Source organism: Chlorocebus sabaeus, chromosome 11 (genome assembly GCF_047675955.1).
Source record: "Chlorocebus sabaeus isolate Y175 chromosome 11, mChlSab1.0.hap1, whole genome shotgun sequence".
Taxonomy (NCBI): domain Eukaryota; kingdom Metazoa; phylum Chordata; class Mammalia; order Primates; family Cercopithecidae; genus Chlorocebus; species Chlorocebus sabaeus.
The window spans coordinates 73990986-74008658 of NC_132914.1; the positions used below are offsets into that span (position 1 = coordinate 73990986).

At 41.7% G+C, this 17673-nt stretch overlaps 1 protein-coding gene and 1 pseudogene across 2 annotated transcripts in view; both read left to right on the plus strand.

Annotated features, from left to right (window-relative positions):
- The first annotated feature begins 3195 nt into the window (after nt 1-3195).
- On the plus strand, nt 3196-3934 carry LOC103238763 (RWD domain-containing protein 1 pseudogene; annotated as a pseudogene).
- A 5849-nt stretch (nt 3935-9783) lies between these two features.
- ZDHHC17 (zDHHC palmitoyltransferase 17) overlaps nt 9784-17673 on the plus strand; it is an 88919-nt gene continuing 81029 nt past the window's right edge. Inside the window, exon 1 of one of the 2 annotated variants that reach the window (XM_008004087.3) lies at nt 9784-9995. In XM_008004087.3, the coding sequence (XP_008002278.1) occupies nt 9903-9995 (93 nt within the window). In that variant the 5' untranslated portion in view covers nt 9784-9902. The remainder of the gene's footprint in view (nt 9996-17673) is intronic. The other variant, XM_008004086.3, reaches the window with a different exon arrangement.

A 17673-nucleotide genomic window follows, 5' to 3' on the forward strand; every position in this document is an offset into this window, starting at 1 on the left:
TAACAGCCAAATCAGTGGCCTTTTTTCTTTTAAAGACAAAATGCAACGAAAGCCCAGTTTGTTCCCAATGTAGGTTTGGGTGAGTGATGTGTGGACATTAGTCCTGTAGTCCAGGGGTCATTCAGAAAAACATAAATGACCTTAAGTATATGTCAGCATAGAAGAGGCAAGCAGATAATAGGGAGAGGTGTGGAAAAGATGTGGGAGGTCACTGAGAGCATGTTTTGACTTTTTCACATTTTCCCCTAATTTATACACAAGGTTATAACATAAAGCTTCTCTCAACTGCTTTAATTGCCTGATGGTAGCAATCTAAAAGGTCTATTTTTAATAAAAATTCATTTACTTCCTCTTACAGCTATGCATTAATTATAGCCAATTATAAAAATAGTTTCCTGACATTGTTGAATTGTCATAAAAAAGCTAGCAAATAGTGTATTTGACATTGGATCCGAGGGTTAATCTCAAAGCAACAAAAGTATGTCTTTCTGTCCAGTCATGACACATACTAGCATATATCAAATTCATGGCCTATTAGTTGTTGTCTACATATTTGATTTCAGGAATTGTTGATGCATCATTCGTTGTTTGCAAACCACCTAATGTGTAGATGTCTACAGACTCCCCATATATTAGAGATCCCACGTAGTCATTATGTTAACTCACTGTAAAGGGTTAACTCACCTACCTCTTAGGCTTCCTATGAGGATTAAATAAAATAATGTACGTGAAGCACATGACTAGCCAGGAGTTTGAGACCAGCTTGGACAATGTGGCAAAAACCCATCTCTACAAAAATACAAAAAAACTTAGCCAGACATGGCTGCACACACGTGTAATCCCAGCTACTTGGGAGACTGAGGCACGAGAACAGTCGGAACCCCGGAGGTGGAGGTTACAGTGGGCCAATATCGTACCACTTCACTCCAGCCTGGGCAACAGAGCAAGAGTGTCTCAAAAAAAAAGTGAATTTAACATTTTAAATGTTCTTAGATTTGAGCAACCTTTTTTGGATCATACATGCCTTTGAAACTCTAATGAAAGCTGCAGACTTTCTCCCTTGAGAAAAAGTGCATACACATATAAGAAGGGCTTTCACTGATTGCTGTCTCAGTTGGGAGGAGGAGAGGGTCTTAAGCTTGTTCAGTCAAGCCTTTCTGATTTTCTCCTCTTACCTCCCCACGTATGGGTGCTCAGGAGGTTCCTTTGGGCTTACAGGTGCCCTGGAAAATTGCAGACAGTGCAAGTCAAATGGCAAAGAGTAAAACCTAGTGGCACTGCTGCCATGACCATACCTTAAGCTCCTAAGGAGTAGTAAAATGATGGAGTGCTGCTGCAAAAGAGAAATTTGCTCTCAAATACAGAATGAGGCAAGGCTCTTGGTGTTGAGAGGTCTCTGATTCATGAGGCTCCTGAGGAATCTCGCTCTTGCAGGGGAACCTTCTTTTCTTTGAGTGCATTTGCCATTTCCTGCAAGCAGGATGCATTCTCAGACAAGCTCACATCCAGCAATCCATACCCTTGCTCTCTTCCTACTTTAAAATATATACATTGTTGCTTCAAATACTCATTATTTCTTAACACAAAATCCCATTATCTTCTGTTTCATAAGGATATTGATGGCTCCTGAAGGCTGACCCCAAGTTATTAGCACTGATTCTCTTCACAAATGGGAACCGCTGTCTTCAAATTTCCTGGACAGAAGAAATTTTCACACACCTCCTCCTCCTCCTCCAACAAAAATATCAACAACATAGGTCACACGTTACTTTTAAGGAAGCAAAGTTTAGAAATAAACCAGTTCTGCTAAGTCAGTTAAACATTTTGATCTTGCTGGATTGTTGTACACATATAACTCTGTAAATGATTTTGGAGGTTTCAGGTTTTACACACTATACTATATTGTTATATAACAAATTATTTCAAAATTTACGTCTTAGAAAAATACTTATTTTCACATAGTTTTAGTGTGTCAGGAGACCAGGTGCCGTTTAAGCGGGTGGTCCTCGCTCAGAGTCTCTCGTAAGCTCGTGGTTGAGAGGTCAGGTGCAGTTGCAGCCATCTAAAGGCTTGACTGGAGCTGGAGGATCCGCTTTTAAGGCAGCTCACTTTCATACCTGACAAGTAGTGTTGGTTCTTGGCAGGAGGTCTCAGTTTGTTGCCAGGCAGACCTCTCCACAGGGCTGCTTGAATGTCTTCATGATATGGCAGCTGGCTTCCCCAACAGCTACGGATCCAAGAGAGAACAAGGTAGAAACCGTGATGCCTTTTATGCTCTGGACTCAAAAGTCACACACTATTTTCCCACAATATCTCATTGGTTCCACAGGTCAGCTCTACCCACGGTGGGAGGGTGCAAAGGCGTGCGTACCAGGAGACAAGAGTCACTGGGGGCCTTCTTGGAAGTTGACTACCACATATGCTAAATGATACATATTCTCTTTAATTCTCTGGTCTTGCTTTATCTATATCACTCTAAAAAATATGAGTGCAAAAAAACTGTCCTCACTTCACTTCAAATAGGATTGTAGAGTACTGTCAGGTGTGACTTGTCAATACAGCAAACCCTGTGCCTCATTCCAGCTCTAAGTAGTCGGTATTTATTTTGTCCACAATTCAATGAAACATAGAAATTTGTGAAATGGCTTATAGGAAAATCTTATAATTGATTAACTTGGTTAGAATTCAAAGTATTATGATTATTTATTTAGTTGAGTCAAATAATATGAGTGACAGTTTAAAACGTATCTCTATGTTGTGGTTAGTGATTCCAACATTTACACAGAACAAATGTTTAATAAATAATTGTTAAATTTTAGAACCAATAAGTGAATACAGAGCGGAGCACGGCGGCTCACGCCTGTAATCCCAACACTTTGGGAGGCCAAGGTGGGCGGATCGCCTGAGGTCAGGAGTTCGAGACCAGCCTGGCCAACATGGCGAAACCCTGTCTCCACCAAAAAAATACAAAATTAGCTGGGCATGGTGACATGCGCCTGTAATCCCCAGCTACTAGGGGAGGCTGAGGCAGGAGAATCGCTTGAACCCGGGAGGCGGAGGTTGCAGTGAGCCGAGATCGTGCCATTGTACTCCAGCCTGGGCAACAAGAGCGAAACTCCATCTCGGGGAGTTTCGCGCTCTCCCGGATGTCTCTGCTGCTCTGTGCCGCCTAGGTGTCCGGGCGATCCATTGGCAGCAGCAAGGGCGGCGATGACAGACTACGGCCAGGAGCAGCGCAGGAGTCCATCTACCCTGACTCCTTCATAGTATTATCAGAAAATCCACCCAGTTTCACCATTACTGTGACATCTGAGGCTGGAGAAAATGATGAAACTGTCCAGACTACCCTCAAGTTTACATACAGTGAAAAATACCCAGATGAAGTTCCCCTTTATGAAATATTCCCTCCGGAAAATCTGGAAGAGAATGATGTCTCAGACATTTTAAAATTACTAGCAGTACAGGCTGAAGAAAATCTTGGTATGGTGATGATCTTTACTCCAGTGACAGCTGTGCAAGAAAAATTAAATGATATAGTAGATCAGATAAAAACTAGAAGAGAAGAAGAAAAGAAAACAAGGAACAGAAGCAAAAAAGGTTGAAAAGCAATTATTCCATGGCATCCCAATTACAATAGAGAATTTCTTAAATTGGAAGGCCAAGTTTGATAAAGAATTCTTGGAACTTAAAAAGAAAAGCATAAAAGAAGAACGAGCAAGAAAAAATAAATTAAGTGGGAAACAACTACTTGAACAGATCATAATCTTGACACATCTGATATCCAGTTCTTGGAGGATGCTGGAAACATTGTGGAGGTGGATAGTCTTTGTTCCAAGAAATGGATGACTTGGAGCTGGAGGATGATGAGGATGATCCAGACTACAATCCTGCTGACCCAGAGAGTGACTCAGCTGACTAATGGACGTCCCCATCTGCAGAGAGGCTTAACTGCCACAGCATCTGTGGCTATACTCAGAGGGTTTTGATTTTCCTTTCTTTTATTCTAAGAAAAATTATTTTGGGAATATTCTTCTGATAGCTTTCATCATTGAACTTAACAAACTGACCTTAAAATTTCAAAAAAAAAAAAATCAGTTTTGTTTCTACACACTAACAATGAACTATTTGAAAAGAAAAATTAAGAAAACAATCCCATTTATAATAGCATCAAAAAGAATAAAATACTCAGGAATAAATTTAACCAAGGAGGCAAAAGGCTTGTATGCTGAAAACTACAAATCATTGATGAAAGAAATGAAAGAAAACACAAATGGAAAGATATCCTGTGTTCATGGATTGGAAGAATTAATATTTAAAAAGTGTCTATCCTACTGAAAGTGATCTATAGATTCAATGCAATCCTATTCAGTGGTGTTTTTTATAGAAATAGAAAAAAAAAAATCCTGAAATTCATATGGGACCATAAAAGACCCTGAATAGACAAAACACTCTTGAGAAAGAACACAGAGGCATCACATTTCCTGATTTTAAAATACATCTCAAACTTATAGTAATTAAAACAGTATGGAACTGGCATAAAAACAGACATACAGGCCAATGGAACAGAATAAAGATCTTCAAAGTAAACCCACACACATACTGTCAACTGGTCTTTGACAAGGATGCTAAGAGTACACAGAGGGGAAAGGACATTTTATTCAACAAATGGTGCTGGGAAAAGTGGATATCCATATGCAAAAAGGATGACATTGGACCCTTATCTTGCACCATACAAAAAAATCAACTTGAAATAGATTAATGACTGAAATTTAAAATACAGAACTATAAAACTGTAAAACACTTAGAAGAAAACATAGGTGAAAACTGCATGACATTGGGCTTGGCAACAATTTCTTGGATACTACAGCAGCAAAAGCACAAGCAACAGAAGCAAAATTAGACAAGCAGAATTAAATTGAACTAAAAAGCTTCTGCACAGCAAAATAAACAGTCAGCAAAGTGAGGAGGCAATCTACAGAATGGGAGAAAATATTTGTAAATCATATATATGACAAGGGATTAATATCCAAACTATTCAATGAACTCCTACAACTCAAGAGCAAAAACTCTCAGATAATCCAATTAAAAATGGGCAAAAGACTTAAGTAAAAATTTCTCCAAAGAAGAAATACAAATGACCAGGTATATGAAAAGATGCTCAACATCACTACTCATCAGGGAAATACAAATCAAAACCACAGTGAGATATCACTTCACACCTACTAGGATGGCTATTATGAAAAAAATAAAAACAAAAAACATAAGGGTTAGCAAACATGTGGAAAAACTGGAACCTTTGTACACTGTAATGTAAAATGGTTCAACAGCTATGGAAAATGGTATGATGGGTCCTCAAAAAATTAAAAATAGAACTACCATATGATCCAGCAATTCACTTCTGTTTATATATTCAAAAGAATTGAAATTGGGATCTCAAAGACATAAAACATTCTCATGTTCATTGCAGCATTATCACAATAGCCAAGATATGGAAACAAACTAAATGTCTATTGATGGATGAATGGATAAAGTGTGGTATATACACACAATGGGATATTATCCAGCCTTTAAAAATAAGGAAATTCTGCCTTATGTGACAACATGGATCAACCCTGAGGACATTATGCTAAGTGAAATAAGCCACTCACTGAAGGCCAAAGGTGAGGTATCTAAAATAGTCAAACTGATAGAAACAGTAGAATGGAGGTTGCCAGGGGCAAGAGTAGGATATGGGGAGGTGCTGTTCAATGAGTATGAAGTTTCAGTTATATAAGATGAATAAGGTCTAGAAATCTGCTGCACACCATTGTGTCTATGGTTAACAATACCATATTGTGCACTTAAAAATTTAAGAGAGATCGGCCTGGCGCGGTGGCTCACGCCTGTAATCCCAGCACTTTGGGAGGCCGAGGCGGGCGGATCACGAGGTCAGGAGATTGAGACCATCCTGGCTAACGGTGAAACCTCATCTCTACTAAAAATAAAAAAAATTAGCTAGGCGTGATGGCAGGTGCCTGTAGTCCCAGCTACTCGGGAGGCTGAGGCAGGAGAATGGTGTGAACCTGGGAGGCAGAGCTGGCAGTGAGCCGAGATTGCACCACTGCACTCCAGCCTGGGCGACAGAGCCAGACTCTATCTCACCAAAAAAAAAAAAAAAAAAAAAAAAAAAAATTAAGAGAGATCTTGCATCAAATGTTCTTACCACAATAAAAAAATTAAATGGACAAAGTAATAATTCATCGAGGATAATAACAACAGAAGAAACGTGGTAGAGGCAAGAGTAGTAAATGGGGACAATTCAGGAGGCTTCCAGATGATTCTGCTACCACCTAGTTTTGTAACTTTAGGAGGGTTTCTTAAATTTCCCATCATTTTCCTTTTTGTGAAATGACTAAATCTGGATAATCTCTAATGCTATCTTTAGCTCCAGTAGTGTGTGAAGTTATATATGAAACTATATTTATACAACAATGCCCCATGCCTTCCAATCTGTTTGCTTCTAAATCCATTTCACAATTATTCTCTAACAAGGTCTATTTTTCTCTTTGAATTTTATTCTATTTTAGCCACTATTCTGCATTCCTCCATAATTCCATGCCATTCTTTTGCCAATCTATCCAATCAGTGTACTTTCTTAGCTGTCTTTATAGTCCCCTGAATATATTGTCTCAATTTGAGCTATAGATAAGAACTCTACAGTTATCAAGATGGACTCTGATTATATCTAAAAAGTTTGCTTCAAGATTCAACTTCAACATGTTTTCCTAAGCATGCCTGCTTCTGCTCTTGCTTTCTTTCTTCAGTTCTTCATTTAATAACTATTTATTTCGGTGTTCCAGCAGCAAGCAAGACAGACATGGACCCTGGTTATGTTGTTCCAACTTTTCAGCTGCTTTTAGTATTTTCTCTTTGTTTGAACTGTAGAATTCTCAGGAGTAAAAACGTCCAGAGCCAGGCAGGTAATGAAAACGGGTAAAGCAGGCCATAGACCTGGTAGAGACTGAGCAAGAAGGTCGAGACGGCTTGTTTGCTAGATGAACTAGAACTCTAGATTTTAAAGTGAACTCTGATTTACTGATTTTTGCAAAGAAGACTAAACATTTCTTTTATGAATACTCCACATGATATACCTGTACCAATATTCCTAATACATGGGTACCCATGAAACATTTTCTCCAGTTCTCCATGCCTAGTTTCTTTACACTCTCACTTCATTCAATGCTTTATTAATATTTATGCCGCTTAACTTTTTCAGTCAGTGTCATTTATTTACTCTAATCTTCTATTTCTAGTCAATGCAAGACATAAAGGTAAGGTGGCGCAAGATTAAAAATTGAGATTTTTGGCCGAGTGCAGTGGCTCACGCCTGTAATCCCAGCACTTTGGGAGGCTGAGGTGGGTGGATCACGAGGTCAGGAGTTCGAGACCAGCCTGACCAACATGGTGAAACCCCCTCTCTACTAAAAATACAAAAATTAGCAGGGCATGGTGGCACGCCCATAATCCCAGCTACTCAGGAGCCTGAGGGAGGAGAATCGCTTGAACCCAGGAGGCGAGGTTGCAGTAAATTGAGATTGCACCACTGCACTCCAGCCTGGGTGACAGAGCAAGACTCTGTCTCAAAAAAAAAAAAAAAAAAAAAAAAAAAAAATTTGAGATTTTTGACTGGGTGCGGCGGCTCACGCCTGTAATCCTAACACTTTGGGAGCCCAAGGCGGGTAGATCACCTGAGGTCGGCAGTTCAAGACCAGCTGATCAACGTGGAGAAACTACTAAAATTACAAAATGAGCCGGGCATGGTGAGGCATGCCTGTAATCCCAGCTACTTGGGAGGATGAGGCAGGAGAATCGCTTGAACCTGGGAGGTGGTGGTTGCAGTGGGCCGAGATCGCGCCATTGCACTCCAGCCTGGGCATGAGCGAAACTCGGTCTCAAAAAAAAAAAAAAAAATTGAAATTTTTGAGTGAAAATGACTTATGTCCATGTTAACATATGACTGAAAACAATTCGGTGCTCCAAAGGCCGACCCTGAGTCTATCTAGCTGTAAAAGATGACTCCTAGTTTGGGCCAGGACGAACAGAATAAAAATATGCTCGTACTGAAAAGAGGAAAAAGTAGCTGTGCTGGGAGGACAGATACAGAAAAAGCCAGCAGCAAAGTTAACTGAGAAACTTCTTTCTCCCACAGCCGTGCAGTAGCTATGACACGCCAAATCCACCCCTCTTTAAGTGACTGGTGCTCTCTTACTAGTGTCGCTACTTTATTACTGAAGGTACCTAATTACTAAATTGCTGTATCCTCAAGACAGCATCCAATCCCTCGTAAATCCCAGCTTTTCTTCATCCCGCCACAGAAACCGCGTCCCATGCAGAACTGATTCCGGCTCTCCCTAGACCCTCCTCAGACTCTTTTGGCGGGAAACTAATCTTACAAAGGAGGCTTCCTCCTCCCTTTTCCAGTGGCATTTCAAGCTTCCTTTGGAGTGCCCTCCCTCCTGATTTACAAATTAACCTGATGTTATCGGAGTACAGGCTTTTTCCCGGTGGTTTCTGGCCTAACAGGAGACAGATTAGTAAGTACCAGGATCTGTAATAGGTCAACTTTCACGATCTCTGCTAAATTCTGAGCTGTTTAGACAGCTGAGCTGTTTCAACAGCTAAAAAGAAAGACAAATGCTTTCTAAAATTGTCCCACCAGCCCATTTACAGGCAGCACCTCCCCGATACCACCCTAAAATCCTTTAAAAAATGGTTTTAGTCATTTTATCTGCTTTGCATTTAAGCGAATTCAGTTTAAGTGGCTTCAGTTCTGAATTCCTGGATTATATCGAAATGTTGCAGATGGCGGTGTGTGGGCTTTGAGCTCGTAAATTTTTTGTGTGGTACTAATTCAAGACGATTGAGAGCAGGTTGGGATCATTTTTAAAAGGGTTCTCGGCAGGGTGTGGTGGCTCAAGCCTGTAATCCCAGCACTTTGCGAGGCCGAGGCGGGCGGATCGCTTGAGGTCAGGAGTTCGAGACTAGCCTGGGCAACATGGTGAAACACCGTCTCTACTGAAAATACAAAAATGAGCCGGGCGTGGTGGCGGGCGCCTGTAATCCCAGCTACTCGGGAGGCTGAGGCAGGAGAATCGCTTGAACCCGGGAGGCGGAGGTTGCAGTCAGCTGAGATCGCGCCATTGCACTCCGGCCTGGGGGACAAGAGCAAAACTCCATCTCAAAAAAAAGGGGGGGTTCTCTAGGAGGAAGCCCTGAGTTGTATCCATGTTTTTCCGGGCGTCCCCCGGAGGCACAGGTTGCGGGTGACCTTTTCAAGTGTGGAGGAAAGGGGAGCTGCTTTTGTCTTCAGGAATGATGCAGGTCTCAACTCAAGCCTGACGGCCCCAAACCTCCCTGCAATTAGCTGATGGCTCTGCCCGAGTCGCTGAAGAGGGGTCCCGGGGGTCCCGGAGCGGAAGTGGGAGCGCGTGGGGTGGGCCTCCTCGACTGCCTGGGGCTCCAGACTTGTGCTGCGTGAGGCTCCGGAGCTCTGTTCTCGCTCCTGAGCCGCTGCTAGGTTTCCCAAGCGACTGTCTCAACCGCCCGGCCGCCTCCCCCGGGCAGCCAGAGCTGCACATCTGCCTCTGGCCGAGACCCGCCCCCGAGCCGCGGCGCCCACGCCCAGAGCCCTCCGCCGTCCCCAGCGCAGTGCAGCAGAGCGCGCTCCAGTCCGGGGCCTGGCCGCGCTTTCGCGCACGCGCGGAGAAACCCGCGCCCTCCGAGGGGGGAGGGGACAGAGGGGGCGTCACGGGGGCAGGAGAAAGAGGAGGAGGCCCGCGTCGCCTCCGGCGGGGCTCGCGCTCGCCCCGCGCTCGCCCTCCGCCTCGCCCGAGCCCCGGGAGGGTGAAACGCTCTCTCCCGGCATGCAGCGGGAGGAGGGATTTAACACCAAGATGGCGGACGGCCCGGATGAGTACGATACCGAAGCGGGCTGTGTGCCCCTTCTCCACCCAGAGGTGAGGAATGGTGCTGAGTGCATTCCTTGCCCTGCGGCCCTCCAGCTTTTCTTCCCCGGCCTCGCCGAGGGCGGCGGCCGACGTGTGTGGGGTAGTGGGACGTGCCAAAGTTGGGGAGGGTGGGGAGGCGAATCCAGGCCCGAGCGCGGCTGCGAGCGGATAACGGGGGAGGAGATAGCGGGGCGGGCCCGACCGGGGCGGGCTCTGGGACGCAGTCCCTGGCTGTGCCTGGAGGACAGAGGTGGGGATGTTGATGGTTCTGCTATGTCGCCGCGCTGCGTTTGAGGGCAGAGGCGGAGGGGCCTGGTGCTGTTTTTGAACCGCAGCTTAGCCCCTAGTCTTGCTCCAAGCCTCTTGGGGCCAGGTGGAAGCGCGTCTGGTTTTGATTTCTTTTTCCTTCGCCAGGGTGAATGACGGTATCTATTGCTTCCCTTTAGCCCACTGTGAGGGGACAGTTTCATGGTCATAGTGATGTCCTTCCAGGTAATGCCATAGGCAGCACCTCGGGCACCTTGTGTCGGGCGTCCTTTTTTGAGCATTTGTCCTTAAGCGATTAAGAAGAGAGGTCAAAACTTTTGGGAATAGACCCACAGTCACATTAGCTTGTCAAAGTACCGTTTTTCTAGGAGCTAGGGGTGAACAGTGCAACACGTTTCCCATCACAACATGAGTGTCCTCCCATGTAAGTAGACAGTGCCCCGCTCCACAGTCAGTCACAGTCTGTGCTTGTTTACCTCCTAGTTTGTAGCTGAGCTAGTGCTAGTTAAGGCTTGGAAGCAGTTCTTGATGCATTCTGACTTTTAATGATCCACAGTGATGTGGGTACGGGGCAGCGGCACAGTTTCCTGAAGAACTCGGGTAGTTTTCATGAGGTTGAAGGATGACAGTCGTGTTGTAGGATGAACAAACATGGAAGTCTCTACCTGGTTACTTTGCAATAGAGTGATTCTGTTTTCTTCTGGATTTGGGTTTGTACCGTACTACTAGTTTTGTTAAAAAGTGAATAATGACAACCATACATGTTAACACAACCACCCTCTCATTCGTCACTTTGGTTTATCAAAAACACATGGGACAGTTCCTTCGGAATATATACCTGTGGCAGTCTCAGTAGAAAAGGCTACTCTGGGTTTCTGACAAACAGAACTCTACAGTAAGACTAAACATTTGTTTGACCAAAGTGGTAACATTTTCAGAACTGGCCTTGTAGACATTTCTTTTGGTTCACTTAGACCCTAACATACGTCAAGAAATAGACAAAGTAGTTTTCAGATGTTGCCTTAAAAATGTTGCTAAGTGATTTCTATTCATCTCTTCCTGTGAAAGTATTTCAAACATTTATGTGTTTATCCAGTTTATGTTTTTGAGACGGGGTTTCTCCCTGTCCCCTAGCCAGGAGTGCACTGACAGGATGACAACTCACTGTAGCCTCTACCTCCAGGGCTCAAGTGATCGTCCCACCTCAGCCTCCCGAGTAGCTGTGATCACAGGCTCGCACCACCATGCCCGGCTGATTTTTTTATTATTTGTAGAGGAAGAGGTCTCCCTGTGTTGCCTAGGCTAGTCTTGAACTCTTGAACTCAAGTGGTCCTCTCACCTTAGCTGTTTAAAGTGCTGGGATTACAGGTATGAGCCACCATGCCTGGTCTATCTTATGTATTTTAGCATACTGTTCTTAATATACCTTTGCTTTGTAATATAGCACTGTTGTTTGCTACTTTAGGAATAATTTTAACTGGCAACAAATCCAGATTATTTGGTGTAGTAGAAGGCCAGTGTAGGCTTGAAATTTAGATATCAATCTTCAGGTTGCCATTCGTTAGATAGGATATTACTAGAAAGTCAACCTCCTCATTGACAGTGCGAATTGGCATACACAATATATACTGTTCCTTTTTACTCAAGAAGCACAAGGTCTGATTATTTTAATACTTTGTATGGACCTTAAGTGTGTACTACATGGCTGAGGTCTTTCTGCATTTTCTGTGGTTAGTGTGTGCACCTGGTGCAGACCTGGGGTAGTTCTGCTGCCTCCTAGCAGTGTGTTCTTGGGCCAGCTATTAATAAATCTCTGAGTTCTAGTTTCATCATTTATAATGGATAAAAATGGATAACTATTATAATGGGTAATAGTTAATAAGCTATAGCGAGGATTAACTGAGATAACATATTTTTGTTGTTAAAATAAGCAGTGTTTTCAGTCTCTTTTGGAAAGAAACCCATTCTCTGTCTTGGTAAGTAATGAAATAATAGTACTTTTAACCTCTTTTTGGAGAGAACATAGACTTTGCGTCAGACAGACTTGGATTCTAATTCTGGAAATTCAGTAACTAGGTAAGTGACCTGAGACAAGTGCTTAATTTCTTTAAGCTTCAGTTGTAATGAGAAGATGGAGATCCTGACTGGGCATAGAGGCTCATAGTCCCAGCACTTTGGGAAGCCGAGGTGGGAGAATCACTCGAGCCCAGGAGTTCGAGACCATCCTGGGCAACATGGCAAAACTGTCACTACAGAAAATACAAAAATTAGCTGAGCATGGTGGTACACACCTGTAGTCCCAGCTAATTGGAGGCTGAGGTGGGAGGATCGCTTGAACCTGGAAGGTTGAGGCTGCAGTGAGCCATGATCGAGCAGCTGTACTCCATCCTGGGTGACAGAGCAAGGTTCTGTCTCAAAAAAAAAAAAAAAAAAAAAAAAAAAAAAAAAAAAAAAAAAAGAAGAAAAAGAAAAGAAAATGGAGATGCTGCCTAGTTTACTTGGCTGTAAGGGATTAGGTGAGGCTGTATGTTGAGGGTCAAGAACTGGCACATTGTAGGTGCTCAGTTAACGTTAACTTCTTTTTTCTCTACCAGAAGACAGGGAAGTGTTACACATTTATTTTGGTTTTGGTGACTGATTTAAAACTTATGTGGGTTTTAATTTAGTGGAATAGGAACTTGCAGGAACAAATTTCATTTCACTTTTTATCTTCAGATTTAACACTCTCACACAAAAACAGTTTTTCACCTATTAAGCAGATGAATTATTTGTAAAGAAATGAGCATTGCTTAACTCTCTTATTACTATGCAAACTGCCCACTGTTAAAACCTTTCTTAGAGGATTATACAATTAGATGAACGCCTTTTTAGAGGTATTTTAGGTAAGATCATCTTAGTTTTTAATGAATTAAATCATCCACTCATTTAATTGGTCATTTAAACGTCTGTTTATCATGTTTGGGTAAGGCATGGTGCTGGAGTCTGTGTGAGGCTTCAGGATATTTTTGGTATTCAGTGAGAGGCAGTATAGAATACTGGTTAAGAGCCAAAACTGGCCGGGCGTGGTGGCTCACACCTGTAATCCCAGGACTTAGGGAGGCCGAGGCGGGCGGATCACCTGAGGTTGGGAGTTGACCAGCCTGACCAACATGGAGAAAGCCCGTGTCTATTAAAAATACAAAATTAGCCATGCATGGTGGCATATGCCTGGAATCCCAGCTCCTTGGGAGGCTGAGGCTGGAGAATTGCTTGAACCCGGGAGGTGGAGGTTGCAGTGAGCCGAGATTGCACTCCAGCCTGGGCAACAAGAGCGAAACTCTTTTTTTTTTTAAAAAAAAAAAAAGAGCCAAAGCTATGGTGACAAACTGAAAATGTAACTTCTGCAGCTTACCGTTACCATGGTCAAAGTACATTTTTCTCGTTTGTAAAGTTGGGTTAATAGTGCCACCTTTTACAGTTATTGTGAATATTAACTAGGATAATGTTTATAAAGCAGTTACCATAGACCTAGGCACATAGGCTGCCAAGCAAATTGTACCTTCTAAAGGCCCTGGCATATCCTGAATACTGAAAGGGAAGCTGCTGTTACTTTGTTTTCTTTTGAAATAGGTGATTATTTGTTTTATCGAAATGAAAGAAATTAAAGGCTATTTTGGATAAAGATGAACTGATTATCAAGGGATTAGGGTGCTAGTTCTAGCTCAGTGACCTTGAGCTAGTAGATACTTAACTAGTCTTAGTTTTGTTGCTTTTAAGGTAAAGTAGCTAGACAAGATGACCTCTAAGATTTCTTCAAACTCAAATGTTCTGGTTTTAAGTTGTGATTTTTCAAGATAATCAACTTGAGCATTTGTCTACTAGGTACATAGCATTGTGTTAGGTTATATGGGTTAAAATAACATAAAAAGGATAGCATATGTTTTCCAAAAGGTAAATAACTAGTTGGGATGTTGTATGCATGTGAAACACTTAACGATTCAAATAAGTACTGAATTAAGTAATGTAGCTTGTAAGTGGTGTCAGATTCCTGTCATTTAGAATGGTTAGAAGAAAGGCTTCGGTAGAGGGACGGAGACCATATGTTGGTCTACTGGTCCAGCAGACTAGCTATGACCAGCTTCCATTTTACCTACTAGTACATCCTCAGTAAGTCATCTCAGCTCTTTCATAGAATGAGATCACAGTATCCCCTTCTGCCAGAATATCATAGGGGCTATTTCAGAATCATCTGACTCAGAGCTTTGAACTGGATTGCCTAGATTATCTAGGGCTTTCATCTCTTTCTTTCTTCCTTTTTTCTCAATTTCAAAACTTCTGCTGTTGCCTTTTTTCTCATTTTTCTCTCTCTTTTTATGGTAACATTTTTTATTTCACATTCATTTTATTTCTCATGATTTTTTGTTTGAATATTAAATCGAACCATTGCTGTTATCTACTGTCCTCACAGATTTCATAAAATCTACTTTTTGAAGTTTTTTTTTTTCTTTTGTTTGAGATGGAGTTGCGCTCTTGTTGCCCCGGCTGAAGTGCAATGACGTGATGTTGGCTCGCTGCAACCTCCGCCTCCCGGGTTCAAGCGATTCTCCTGTGTCAGCCTCCTGAGTATCTGGGATAACAGGCGCCTGCCACCACACCTGGCTAATTTTTTGTATTTTTAGTAGAGACAGGGTTTCACCATGTTGGCCAGTCGGGTCTGGAACGCCTGACCTCAGGTGAGCCACCCGCCTCGGCCTTCCAAACTGCAGGAGTTACAGGCATGAGCCACCACACTTGGCCATGAAACTTTTCTTTAATAAAAATAATTTTGCCTTTTTCTATTACTTTTTGCCCTATTATGTGTATATATTATGTGTATATATATGTATGTGTTTATATATGTATATGTATTTGTACATATCTGCTTTCAGAAAGCAGATACAAAATTACTTTGAAAGTTATTTTTCTTCCGATAGGTTACCTGCAACTCTTTTCTTTCAAAGCACTTCTTTACGAAGTCACTAGGATTTGATGCCTTTTTAAAAAATTCAGCAAAAATGCTACAGATCGTATAATAATCATCTAGATTTTAAAATAATGTATATTTTAAAATACTGTATATTAAGCATAGTAACTACTATGCTTAGTATAGTAACCATTGTTAAGCATAGTAACCACTGAGCATTACTATTAAGCTTAGTAATCACTGAGTCAATAGATATAAAATTAAAATGTGATTAATTGATGAGACTTCATGGATTGTGCTCAAAGCCAAAGTTGAAAATTACTGACGTATAGAACCAAAAAATTGTTCTGGTTTTGAGAAATGCCATCCTGCTTCGGCTTCTTTGTTTTATTTTTCTCATTATTTTTATTTAATTTGGGAGAATCTCAAAAGTATTTATTTATTAAGAGTGGACTGTGGAGTCGATGGATATAAGAGTATATAGGTTAAAAGTGAGCAATGGTGTTAGGATTCAAATCTCAATTCTGCTCCTTACTAGCTTGTGATCCTGGGCACGTTATTGAACTCTGCGTCCCAATTTTCCAAACTAAAATGGGGATATAATAACACCTACTTTATGAGGCTGCTGTGAGGATTAAGTGAGATAATACGTGTGAAGTTCTGTGTTGGGCACTTAGTAAACACAACAAATGTTGGCTGTTAATATTGTAGTAAATAGTAGTATCTCATTGATAAACAATAGTAGTATGCATGTATTAGAGTGGCTAAAATAATTAGTATTGGTTGTCTCTGGGGATTGAGGAGAGGATGGGCAGAGGACTTCTTATTATAAGCCCTTTTACCCTATTTGATGTTTTTAAAGGTGTGTGCTTTGCTACAGGGAGTGTTTATTGGGAATCCAAATATGGTCCTGACCCTTCCGAGGTCCCAAAGTAATAAGGTGTACAAAACAACACATTGGAAAGTAATGTAAGATTAACTGTAGCCCTTCAGATACCTCAGGATAGATGAGGGAGAGTGTGTCTGTGTGTATTTTTTAAAATTAGAAGTGATTTGTGGTCCTCCTTTCCTCTAGAGAGGGTTGTAAGGGTATGTTAAGGTAGTCAGCATTAAACAGTTAAGGTGTCTTAAAATGCAGTGTGCTGGCCAGGCTCTGTGGCTCATGTCTGTAATTCCGGCACTTTGGGAGGCTGAGACTGGCAGATTACCTGAGGTCGGGAGTTCGAGACCAGCCTGACCAACATGGAGAAACTCCGTCTCTACTAAAAATAAAAAATTAGCTGGGTGTAGGGGTGCATGCCTGTAATCCCAGCTACTCGGGAGGCTGAGGCAGGAGAATCGCTTGAACCTGGGAGGCAGAGGTTGTAGTGAGCTGAGATTGTGCCATCTAGCCTGGGCAACAAGAGCAAAACTCCATCTCAAAAAAAAAAAAAAAAAAAATGCAGTGTACTTTTAACAGAACCCACAACAATTACATAATCCAAAAAGACGTTTCACTGTTAAGGTTATGTAAAATTCTCTTTCAGTGCATTATCTGATTATAGTATTATTTTATGAATAGATTTTATTACAGATGGATAATTTAAGAGTAAAATCAAATATTTTAAATTTGGAATTTGAAAAATAATGATTCAAGACAATATTATATTTGTAAAATCCATAAATAAAATTTGACCCAGTGGAATAATTTGACCTAGGATAAAATATCTTCTTTTAAAATTTTCTTAAAGTAGAGCTACAGGCAGCTAATTTGAAAGTACAGTGAAACTTCAGCCTTCTGTGAATGAGATACTATAAACTTAATATCCTGAGTTACAGGGAGTTAAACAGAATACTTTTTTGTTTTTGTTTCAACTCTTGTTGCAAATTTGCCAAATTATTTTCTAGGGTTAATACATACTGAACAGAATCTTTCTTTTTTTTTTTTTTTTTGAGACGGAGTCTCGCTCTGTCACCCAGGCTGGAGTGCAGTGGCCGGATCTCAGCTCACTGCAAGCTCCGCCTCCCAGGTTTACGCCATTCTCCTGCCTCAGCCTCCCGAGTAGCTGGGACTACAGGCGCCCGCCACCTTGCCCGGCTAGTTTTTTGTATTTTTTAGTAGAGACGGGGTTTCACCGGGTTAGCCAGGATGGTCTCGATCTCCTGACCTCGTGATCCACCCGTCTCGGCCTCCCAAAGTGCTGGGATTACAGGCTTGAGCCACCGCGCCCGGCCCAGAATCTTTCTTTGATAAATCAGAACATTATAGTGTCTTAGGATCATCTTTCTGATTATCAATGACACTGTTAAGGATATGATGATGAAACATTAACTGTACCTGAGACATTTTTTGTGTATATATGTCAAATGGCTTGCATTTTTATCAGTTGTTGTATTCTAGGAAAAATCAAGTGAAAAATTGCTTCTGATTGAGATATTAGTATACCCTACCCTTGTTTAGTTTTTAAGAATAATTTTTCAATTATGAATACTCATTAA